The following is an 11,987-nucleotide window of genomic DNA, read 5'->3' as shown; positions in this document are numbered from 1 at the left end:
CTTGAGAGAAAATTTTGGGACTAAGACCCACCTGCTTTCTTCAGAATGGATTGGATAACTTTATGTCTTCAGGCAAAGGACTGTATTTGATCTCTCACATCTACAATGTTACAACTGTGTTGTTTTGCTAACAGTTGCTAACCCCATTATATGCTCCCTGGAAGCCCTCCTTGGCTCAGTAGGGTGCCCAGGGAGTGGACTTCAGTAACTTTTAATTTCAGTTTTCTCATCTGGGGGATGGGGTGAGGCCAGGCACTTCCTGAAGCTCAGATCTCAGCAGCTCTTCAGACATCATGAGAATGTATTATTTACGGCCTCACTGACAGCTTAGCCAGACCACCGGAGTCCAGCATTACTCTTGGTCATCTAGCCTGCCTGCCATTCAATACCTTGCTTTCCCTTTACATCAAAATCCAGGACTCAAATGATTGAATATACTTTTCTAGTTTTATGTATTTACTCCCTTAACCACAGTTCTAAACTCTTTGCCCTGCTCATCACTGTTATCTTGGTGTTGGCTTAATACCCCTTTCTCTCTGGTTACTTTCATTTAGCTTTGTTTTATTCATTCATTCATTCATTCATTCATTCAACTCTACCCCCAATATGGGTCTCAAACTCACAACCCCGAGATCAAGAGTCACATGCTCCACTGACTGAGCCAGCCAGGCGCCCCTAGCTTTCTGTTTTAAATTAGACCTATTATTTTGAGATAATTGTAGATTCACACGCTCTTGTATGAAACAATACCCTTCAGCAGGCTACCCTCAACGGTGACATTTTGCAGAGCTATCGCACAACATCGAAGCCAGGAAATTGTGTTTAATGCCTTTTATCTGCTCTCACAGGCATCGGGGATTTTTTAAATTTCAGCGTTGAGGAGTCACATTAGCATTATCACATTTTTTAGGTCTTTAATCAGATTAATCAGGTAGCAGGTAAGGGTCCAAACTAGAGGAAGACACATAATTCTCTGGGAGAAGAGATTTCCTAAGGCCTCCAGCCCTGTGATCTTTAACACAGGGGATCAGAGGCAGGGAAAACCAGCTTACAATGCATAATGATATGTCTTTATTTCATCAACAGAAATGGTGTCTAGACAAAATTCAGTTAACACTAGCAATTCAATTGAGTGAAAAAAATTTTTTTTTGCACAATAGTGTATTTACAATGAGTAAATGAAGTTTCAATTCATTAGTTCATAGCAATGCTTTGTTTTCCCCAAAATGGTAAAAATTCTTAGTTACAGAGAATAAGCATCAACAGCCATTTCATTTTTACAATAAAAACCACAACGAAAACCACAATCACTTAGAAAAAAAAAAAAAAGACAAGCCTAAGAACTAGTACAATAAAATGATGCATTGAATTAAGTTACATTAATCGCATAGAATCTGTGTAAAAAGTATGTAGAAAAACACCTGATGTAACCTGTTACAGTCGTTGAGCAGTTATGAGAGGTACAGAGGGTTATACAGGTAGATATGTGTGAAACTGTCCGTATTGTTCGACCTGGGGAGGAAGAGAAGAGGGGCTGCGGCCCCTTGCATACACTGAGAAGACCCTGTTTTGAATATGGCCTCTGGAGTTTGTAAGGCATATATTAGAGGTGCACTTGCATCAGACTGGTTCTGGAACAAATTCTCCCAGGCCCTTCTGGCCTCACGGGCAAAGGTGGTGCTTGCCTCGAACGGCTCACTGTGTCTAAGCAGCACCCGGAGCTCCCAAGTGCATTTGGAATCTTCCTGTTCACTCACTAGAAGTGGTAGTTCTTTTAGGTCCGAGCGTGAATGGGCATCCCAGCACTCACACACGCCAAATGCATCGTTAGGACCCAGGGGAGGTTACCCCTCTGCCTGCTGACGTATTTTGGTAGGAGACTTAGCATCATCGGTAGGAAAAACCCTCTTTGTCCAAGTCCCTTCCCTCTTTCCTCACATACATGTCCGATCAGCCCCCCAGGAACTCTTGGCACTGAATGAATGGTCTTGATGCCCTTCTGCTTCTAAGGAGGGCCACTGTTTTAGCTGAGGTCAATAAACTGGAATGAAGTGAAAGTCAGAGTTGTTTATCCATCGCTTGACAGTGAGATGCATGCACCACGTCACAACATGAAATCAAAGCTACAAATTGGGCCTCTGCAACCAAAGGGTATTCTTCACAGAATGGCAGCTTCATTCTCATATTACAATTAAAATGCACTGATACTCATTTGATATAAATATTATCTCCCAGGGTGGAGTGTAGGAAAATACTATACACTTACTTTTCTTTGCAAGAAATGTTTTTGCACCGTCAGTTGAATAATTTATCCTCAAAATCTGCCACAATAGGTCCTTTCTATGTACAAATACTATGTGCACACACTATCTGTGTACAAATACCGTCTATTCTGCAGCATCAGTCTTTGATGCCTGGGTCAGGGGATGGCTCGGGCGGTACCGAGAACACACAGACTGCCTCCATGCACACGGACTTCCTGCACGAATACCGACTCCACACAGGGCACTGCACGGGGGACTGACTCGCCGGTAACTGTGCCCCACCAAGATCCTCAGTCTGGGGGAAAATTTATTAACTGATGATCGAGTGAACAGCTTTATTCTTAAAAAAAGAAAAGATTCTGCCCCTCAGTCTATTTACAGTGATTTGAAGACAAAACTTGATTCTTGCTCCCTTCCTGGTCTGCGACTCCTCCCAAACTATAAGCGATAGGGGAGCAGGTTGAAGTCATTTATTAATTAAGCAGCTGCTAGTTTCAATGGGGTAGAATGTGGAGACCCAGCCAGGTGGATCTTTTGTAGCTGAGCACCTTTGCAGGCTTGACCCACTTTGGGAGGGTTATGCTCCTCCACAGGATGTGGAGTAGCCCATAGGGACAGGACTCTGGGATTTCTTAAAAGGCTTAGAGTTTATACACCTTTGCTTCTTCTTCTTTAAAGGCAATCATAAGGTATTAAAAGAGAAAGTGTAGGTTTAGCTCCTTTTTTAATGAAGGTTTTAAGTCATCTTTATGTGGGGCTCGAACTTACAACCCTGAGATCAAGAGTCGCATGCTTTACCGGCTGAGCCAGCCAGGCGCCCCTAGATCTCTTGGTAACGGCTTTGAACTTCACACTGTGGCCACTTAATTTCTGGCAGTTCGCTGGTGCAAGTCCTAGAGCTGGTCCCTGGCCTCCTTTTTAAGGAGAAGTGGCAGTTGGCATTCTAATCACTAGCCTTTTTTTTTTTTTTTTTTACTTCCTTGGGAAAGCAATACAAGGATTAAATCCAAAGTCATAGTGCATCTTAAAAGCAGCATACTTTTAGAAAGACAGTTAATAAATTACTTGTACAATATACAAAATAATGTTTTATACTGCAGCATCACCTCTGACGCCTGAGTCATTGTGAGGGCACCCGGAATGGAAATAGCAGGATGGCCTAGTCACTTTGCCAGCTCTTTCGTTTTGTTTTTGCAACCGTTTTGTTCCAGAATCAGTACGTAATGAAGTTTGATTTTATTCAAGGCACCCCCAGATAACGCAGAGAAACAAACACATACAGCAAAGCACTCACCTGCCCAAAGCCCGACCAACCTGAATGAAGCGAGGTTGTCTGGACACACAAGTAGGACACAGGCAGATCAAGGGGAGGACTAGGTGCAGGCAGATGGTAACTAGCCAGGGGGCCACCGCCACAGTCCCCGCCCCTACGGCTCATGCCCACCTATTTGGAGACCCGACTCGGCCTCGGCAGGGATCTTCCTAAGCAGTCCATGGGGGGAGGGTCCTTTATTTTTATAAGGAAGGACCCTTCAAGCACAACTACATGTCACCATGCTGTGCAAACACTATTCCGTTATTGACTTGCTTTTGTTTTTCCTAAAAGACACGGGCCTCACCAAGGGATCCCCGGTTAAGGAGACAGGCTGGTTTTTAAAACTCCACTTGAGGCAGTTTGGATTCTAGTCCTCCCTTTGAATCAACCTGGAAACAATTCTGACGAACATGTGGTTCAGGGTAGTAGAAGACAAGACAGGTCACACAGACAATTGCACAAAGCCAATCACTGTTTATGGTACATAGTGAACAAAATCATTAAGTCGTTAGAAAATCTCTAAGAAATGGAAAGAGTTTTTCAAGCAGTGTTTTTAACCAGTTCCCATAGCGGGGTTTGGTTGAGGAAGAGGGAGAAAAGCGAGGTGGGGGTTGGGGGCACCAGAATATGAGCTGAGTTAGGGTGGAGGGAAATCAGGAGGCCCCCTCCCCGACCCGGACATGGCCGCAGCACAGGGGCGAGCGGACGGAACGACAGACAGGGGGAGACTGTGGAATGTGGTCAAGACTACCAGTTGCACATGAGCTGTCACCAGGGTGAATCACGCCAACAGGCTGGTTTGGACCTGGTTATGAGACTAGCAGGAAACATTCTTTTTTTTCCAAAAGAAGAGGAGGTCACTTAAAAAAGGCAACAAGAGATTAAAAAAAAAACAAAATACTGTTGGCTGACTCCTCCACCGCAACACATACCTGTGGCATCACACGATTCACATTGAATTTAAATTCCGGCTGTCACCAGGTTTCCACGAAGGCAAACCCCACGGTGAAGCACAGAACCGCTCCACTAGGCCAAGACCTTCCGACAACCGTAATAACAACGGCAGCTCCAGCACCGAGCTGCGTCAAAATCCGTCTCAGACCAGCACGCGCACATGCGCACGCACATGAGGAGGAACAGAAACCCAGAGGCAGGTTTTAAAAGCGCAACTACTTGAAAAGAAAAGCCTTTTTTTTTTAATCCTACCGCATGAACCAACAAATTTCTGGCATTCATACATATTTAAACATTTAGCGCTAATATTTGTACAGAAAAAAGTTAATACTAAAACATACGTTACTATGATTTCACTTTTCGCCTACATCACATACTAATTTCCCCTTTTACATGCAGCTTTAATATTGTCCAAACAATGGCACAAATAAAGAAACAAAGTCAACCGTCTACTCCCCACTGCCCACCACCCCATCCCCACATCAAACCTTTCGGGACTCTTCCCGCAGCCAGGCTGGAGGGCCCACCGGAGGGAGGGAGGGAGGGACTCCGCCTCCTCTTAGGCCGGGGCAGGGTCTGGGCACATCTTCCTGTAAACGTGGCCAGGGGCCAGCACGCCCCCAAAGCCAAGGGAAGCTGCTCTCTGTGGGTTGCAAGCCAACCAGTTTTGCAGCAAGAGAAGAAAATTACCATCAGGTGAGGGTAGGTGTGTGTGTGTGTGTGTGTGTGTGTGGCCGGGTAAAGGGGCAGGGAGGGCTCCTTGGCCATATCGTGTCCAAAGCCTCAGAATGAAATCTGCCTTTGGACAAGAGACGAGCAGAAAACCCCCAGAATTCAACTCAAAGCATTTGGAGAAGGGAGGGAGAAAGAAATTCTTTTGCCTGCGTCAGGGACAGACCCCAGGCTCACATGCGCCCACTCTCTCCTACTCTGGGCAAGCTGCATTAACCCAGGATGCCGCTTACAGGCAGGACCCCAGGTGCTGTGAGTTAAACTGACTCAGGTGAGAGGTCCTGGGAGCCCAGCCTGCGCAGGAGGCCTGGACAGGGGAGCAGGGGGCCAGGGTGGTCGGGTGGCTGATCAGCCAAATCCTTCCGAGAAGTTCCTCCTGCGCTGCCCTTCCAAGAACAGGCAGAGGCCTGAGGACGGGTTGAAATGAATGGGACTCGCCCCTTGGGTGAGAAAATAGTTCTAACTTGATTTTTAGGAGTCAATGCCTGCTGAGTTCTGGTACAAAATCACGGGTTCCTGCTGTTTGGATGCACTTTCGAGTGGACGTCCAAACTCTCTCCCCACTTAGGAGTCTGAACATCCAGCATCAGCTCTGAACTCTCTGCATTGAAACTTTGCTTCCGGGAGAGGTGGGAAGGAGGTGAAATATAAAAATATTCAAGCAGATTATTGTCTACACATCCTAGGATGAATTCATTATTTGGCAAGATTATTTTTCCTACATAATTATCACCTGAGTGCTTTTTAATTAGCTAAAATGTCTTACTTTTCAACTAAAAGCAAAGAATATACAGTATACTTGAGTTATACTGAATAACAACTTCATTTAAGAAAATAGGTTTGACCCAAAACTCAGTGCAAGTGGCAAAGTTGACCATGACTGTACAGTATCTGCAAGAAAAAAAAAAAAAAAAACAACAAACCCACGACACTCCGAGGACACCGGCCGATGGTGCCCAAAGCAAACCAAACGACAACAGAAAAAGGGTCTGAAATAAAACCTCAAAAAAAAAAGCTTCCAACATTGAATTCTGTTCCATAAATAAGTACAAACTGAAATTGAACTGTGAAGCAAGAAAAATGACTATGTTAACAGTTACCAAACTAGTTCTGGCACCGGAGACAAAAGAAGAGGAATGTTGGAACCTGTTGATAAACGAGAAATGAAGTTTCCAGTTTCAGGATGAGAAAATTGAGGCATGCAGGACTTTTGCATATGGATATATATATATTTTATATATATATTATATATAATATGTACAGTCTAGCTATAAAACTTTGATGTGTATAGAAGCTGTCTTCAATGAAAAAATTGAACATTCAGAAGAAATTCCTGAGATAGGGTTTGTGACATGGGCCACTGAGAAAAAAAATCCGTGGTTGGGTCCTAGAGGTGTTATAGTCTATCCCTGTTGAGACTGAAATTAACCCACAGACAGGCAGCGTCACCACCGCCGTCTTTCCTTGCCTGGGCAAGGGGTAGCACCATTGTGAAGGGAACTGTGTATCACTCCCGCGTGGAGAGAGGAGGGAATACTTAGAAACAGTATTGCTGCTAAGAACGCTGTAGTGTGCACCAAATTCCTTCTTGGTTCTTCCAGACAACAGATGAACAGCACCGCAGGCTGACCGAGGAACCCCCTGGGGGTTGGGGGCAGACGTGGGAGAACTGGAAGGCGGGCCGGGTCACTAGGTGTACTCTTTCCGGGGCTGCTCGTCAGTCGTACACTTATCAGTCATCTCCTGGCAGAAGTCCACGGTCACCGTCTGGCTCCTGGATTCAAGAGGAGGCGCCCTCTCTGAGAAGGTTCCCGGTTCAGCGCCCTCGGGCCTCCTCCCGGAAGTACAGTTCTCCGGGGCGCAGCCGGGGGCCCAGGGGGGGCCGGGGGGAGCCGCTCCGGGCTCCAAGCAGCAGGGCGCGCTTTCGCCCACCGCACACTGTGCGGCGGCCAGGTTCTGCTCGACGCCCAAGGGCGCGGGGTTAATACTGGAGGCTGCGGGGAGGCCCACGGGTCTGAGGACGGGGCAGTACCGGTGCAGAGCCTGGATCTGCTCAGGGCTCTGGATGTCGCGGCAGACTTCCTGGGAAAGGCAGGAGAAATTGTCCAGCAGCTCCCCCATGCAGGCTTTCAGTTGGTTCCTCTCTGACAACAGCTTCTCTTTCTCACACACCTGGACAAAAGAGAGAGAGAGAAAAGAGAGAAGGCCCCATCAAGCCTGAACAGGAAGACAGAAGGCCTGGTTTCCGGGGGTTTTCCAGCTTTCGTTTCTGCGTTTGGTAGGACAGGGTCACTCGTGAATGACGAGGCCGGGATCTAGGCACCTACAAGACGTGTATTCAAGGAGCCTGGACCGAGTTTCCTATCGGAGCAGCCTATCCAGGTGCGCCAGTGAGCCTGCCGTCTCCTCTGGCGAGTGACCAGCAACATTCCCACCAACCAGAGAACTGCAGGGAGTCAAGGCTCTGGTTTCCTGGAATTTGGGGTTTGTAGAGCAACAGCTGGAAAACTCTTAGTCCCAAACTCTGTCGTTGAAAAATCACCTCCCCCCCCCACCCCGTGCATTAGGCTGCCATTTTTGAAAGTCAGAAATTGGCCAATTCCAACTTTATGACATTTTGGAAAAAGGGAATATTATGGGCAGGGTGGGGGGAAGACCCGTGGTTGCCAGGGATGGGGGGAGGGAGAAGGATGGACGGGTGGAGCACAGAGCATTTTTAGGGCAGTGAAATTACTCAGTGAACAGTTGCGATGGATACATTGTCCAAACCCACAGACTATACCACACCAAGAGTGAGCCCTGATACAAATTATGGACTCTGGGTGATTATGCTGTGTGGATTCAGGTTCCTCAATGGTAACAAATGCACTACTCAGGTGGGAGGTGTTGATAATGGGGGAGGTGATGAGGGCGTAGGGGCAGGGGGCAGGGGCATTCAATTTTGCTGTGAACCAAAAACTTCTCTAAAAAGAAAAGTCTATTGAAAAAATCAACAAAAATCACAACAACAAAAAGCGACCACGGGCAATTTCACATGGTTCGATCAAACCTCAGCAGGCTTTCTGGCCTTTGCGGCGGACAGACGGGACAGAGCAGGTCCTCTCGGGGGACAGGTGGGGACTGTGCAGTGCGTCAGGAGCACCGGCTCTCCCTGGACACGGGAAGGGCCGACAGAGGCGTGGAGACCGAGTCCTAGCAGCCTAGCCTGAGGTTCCGAGATGTCATCCTCCAAGAAAATCTCACATAAGCTCTTGTGTTCCTAAAATTCGCCATCCCATCAGAGAGATGAATTTCGCTGCTAGAGGAGAGGCTGGTGAAGGTTTCACCCGAACTCGCTGTGCGAGGAGAGAAGATGTGGAGGCCGCACGGGGAGCACACAGTGAAAGAGATGAGGAAACTGGACATCACCACCAGACGGGAGGGAGAATGGAGCGGGGATGGGGGGGAGAGGCAGCGAAAGGAGGAGAGAGAAGCAAACATACGAGCCGGGGGCTCCGACACGAATGCAATCTGGCAGGCAGCGTGGGCATGTGTGTCGGAGACAGAGATTTACACGGGAAAGGGCACCTGCTCAAATATTTATAAATTTATCAAGAAAACATGTTTTAAAAATGAAAAATAAACAGATGTACAAGTGCAAGTTGAGAGAAATACATTATGCAAGTTTGCAAAAGCTGAGTGGCGTGCCACAGGCAGCGTGGGAGTGGGGAGCGTGTGTGCGCTGGGGACGCGCAGGGCGGGCCGGCCTGTCCCCGCCTGCCAGCGCCATCCGGGCACCCGGGCCAGGTGAGCGGGCCCAGTGCTGAAGCGCGAGGGTGGTGGATAAGGAAGGAAGCACAGCGGGGAGATCTCCTTGCGAAAAAATCTTACGTTTGTGGCCGTGCATCCCGGGGTGCCAGGAAGGCCTGGGGGCCTGCAGAGAGGGAGGCCACACTGCCCCGGCCTAGGAGGGCCATCTCAGTCCCCATTCTGCCACTGACTCCCTACTGATCTGCCAGCTGTCCTGGGCCACCTTGAGGGAGAAGAAAATGAACTTATGCGGCGACAGTGTTTTGGCTGTCCGCAGGAAAGGCAGTATAAACCCAGGCCCTGGTTACAGGGGTGAAGCTCTAAGTCACAGATGGACATTGATGAGCACATGAGACCCTCACTCAGTGCGGAAACGCAGCCTATTATTGAAGGGGTTTCCAAAACCAGTGGGAGGAGAAGTAGGAAATACCCTCTCCCGTTTTTCAGCTGAACAGTATCAGCAGAGTGCTTTAGATATCTGCCTGGTGGGTGGTTTAGACTTTATTACTTGTTGTTTATTGTTATTAGACTTTATTATTTGTATTGCAAAATTACACAGAAAGAATTCTAATTACAAAATCAGGCATTCCTTAAATACGGGCGATGAGAATCATTCTACTTCCTGGAGAGGGGCATGGGGCCGAAGGACCCCAGACGTGTGCTCAAGGCCCTGACGGTTCGTACTCAGCCGACTCAGCCTTGCTGGGTCCCTACCGAAGCCCAGTGGGCTTTCAGAAGACCCACATTCACCAGCAGCAATGTCTTGTTTCCTTATGTGGCTTAAATACAAATTGTTGTTGTTAAAGCAACATTAAAGAAAAAATTGAAAGAAGAAATTCGTAATCCCACAACCCAGTCACAATTTCAAATACGTTTCAGGGCAACTGACATTTCCTGAGAGGGCCCCCTGGGCCTGCACTGGTGAGACTGAGAGTCAATCCAGTCACTGTCCTTGTTGTGAGGAACCTGCCGTTCGGGCCAGGGGACACAGACACACGTAGATGCGCCGAGACTGCTGTGATAAGCACGAAGCCAGAGGTCAGATCAGGGCTCCCAGGGTGGGTGCTCAGCCTCACCGGGGACTCAGGAAAGGAGTTTCCTCGAGAGGGGACAGTAACTTGATTCTTAAAAGATGAAGGATGAAGTCAGAGAAGAAAATGCTTGAGGAATGTCCAAGGTAGAGGGGAGACAGCAGAGGCAGAGACAGAAGCAGAATCAGCAGGTGGCAGGACGTGCAAAGCGTTGGATTCTGTTAGGGGTCAAGTTGGAGGACAGGAGTGGTAGCTACGGACTAAGCCCGTACGAGCAAGCACGAATGTCTTGCTGAGAAGCTTGGGCTTTATTTTGCAGGAGAGGGGAGCCACTTCGAGGAGCAGGTTTCCCCCGCTTGGTGGGAGTTAAAAAAGAAAAAAGACCCTGAGGTCCAAGACTACCTTGATAACAGGTAACATTTACTCATGCTTTTCAAATGTCTTATCTTGTTCTTAGGGTCTCATCAGGACGGTGGCCTACCATGAGGCAAAGGATCACCACGTATAGTCTGAGGACCCAGACTTAGATCATAAGCACATCACGTGGCCTCTCTCTTCTTCAGCCCGACATGGACATGGCACCTAAGATGTTTCCAGTGTTTGGCCAGCAGAAAGGTCAAGCTGAATGAAGTTGCACTGGTTGCCTTCAAAGCTAACTCAGGAGCCAGAGGCCACCTGGATTTAGCTTAAGCTTGCTTACCGAGGAGAAGGGGGCACCGAGCTCCCAGTGAGGGGAGCCTGGGAGGTGGGGCCTTGTTCCCTGAGACAAAAGGCACAGGGAAGAGGTGCCGGCCCCTTGGAGGCAGAACTGCAAAATCAAGGACCCTGGGGTTTCGAGGGCCTTCAGGAGATCACGTGGTATCCTATCTGGATTCTACATTCTGCTGTGGGAGGCAGGAGAAAGCAGTGGTGAAAAATACAAAATTTGGGTTTGCATTCAAGCTCTGCCACACAGTGGGGAGTTGGCAAACCTCTCTGCACTCGTTTCCTCCTCTGTAAATGGAGAGAAAATAGAATCTAAGTCACAGGGTTGATGTGAGGATTAAATGCGATCATTTATAAAAACAGCTGAGAATAACACCTGGTTCACACATGTATGCAATAAATGTTAGCTACTAAAACATGCTGAATGGAACAAAGAGAAAGAACTCCCTCTAAATGCAGGGAGGCTGAAGGATATAAAATATTGAAACGTGATCACATACCTGCACAGACACACACAATTCCAGAGAGAAAGCTATTACTTCTGTTGAGAAACTTGTTTAAAAATAAACCCAAGCCTCTCGGAACGGTGACCCTCTCTCCACTTCTCTAGCCTTCCCCGTTGCAGCCTTGCATGAGTCCTGCTCACTCCGGGTTGCTGATAGCAACAAACGGATCAACTCACCAATTTGCGGATTTCACATTCTAAATTCTGAATACAGTCTAGTTTCCTCTTGCGGCAGCGCTGGGCCGCGATGCGGTTCTTGCTGCGCCGTCGGACGTCGTGAATGAACTCTAACTGTTCTGAGGTTAGCTTGTGCATCTTAATCATCATCTGGAAATCGTTCCTTGGAAGATCTGTGATTTGATCTACAGGAAAGGGAAGTTTGACCTGAAACCAAGAACAGTAGAATATGATTGTGGTGGTTGGATTTTAGTTTGAATTCCAGCTGGCAGAATATTAAAAAAAAATGGTAAAACCTCCTTTTTAAGATGACCAGATAGTATGGAAACTATTGAAAGCAAGCAGTGATTAATTCTTTCTTGTCTCAGATATAAATAAGATGTCACATTTAGAGAGTCAAACAGAATGTGAACACACAAATTGTAACGTGGTTATTGCTCCTGAGATTTCTGAAGCAAACAGCATGGGAGATACTGGAAAATGTGGACTTTCTCACTGTTACAGCAATTTTGTAA

At 47.5% G+C, this 11,987-nt stretch overlaps 1 protein-coding gene across 10 annotated transcripts in view; it reads right to left on the bottom strand.

The window, feature by feature from the left end:
- Positions 1-681: 681 nt before the first annotated feature.
- BACH2 (BTB domain and CNC homolog 2) overlaps positions 682-11,987 on the bottom strand; it is a 350,588-nt gene continuing 339,282 nt past the window's right edge. For all 10 annotated transcript variants that reach the window (XM_032409268.1, XM_032409264.1, XM_032409265.1 and 7 more), the window contains 2 exons: positions 11,473-11,679; positions 682-7,437 (listed from right to left, as the gene is read on the bottom strand). In XM_032409268.1, the coding sequence (XP_032265159.1) occupies positions 6,955-7,437; positions 11,473-11,679 (690 nt within the window). In that variant the 3' untranslated portion in view covers positions 682-6,954. The remainder of the gene's footprint in view (positions 7,438-11,472; positions 11,680-11,987) is intronic.

Source organism: Phoca vitulina, unplaced genomic scaffold (assembly GCF_004348235.1).
Source record: "Phoca vitulina isolate PV1807 unplaced genomic scaffold, GSC_HSeal_1.0 scaffold11, whole genome shotgun sequence".
Taxonomy (NCBI): domain Eukaryota; kingdom Metazoa; phylum Chordata; class Mammalia; order Carnivora; family Phocidae; genus Phoca; species Phoca vitulina.
The sequence above is the reverse complement of the archived record's forward strand: the minus strand, read 5'-3'. Positions and strand labels throughout refer to the sequence as shown.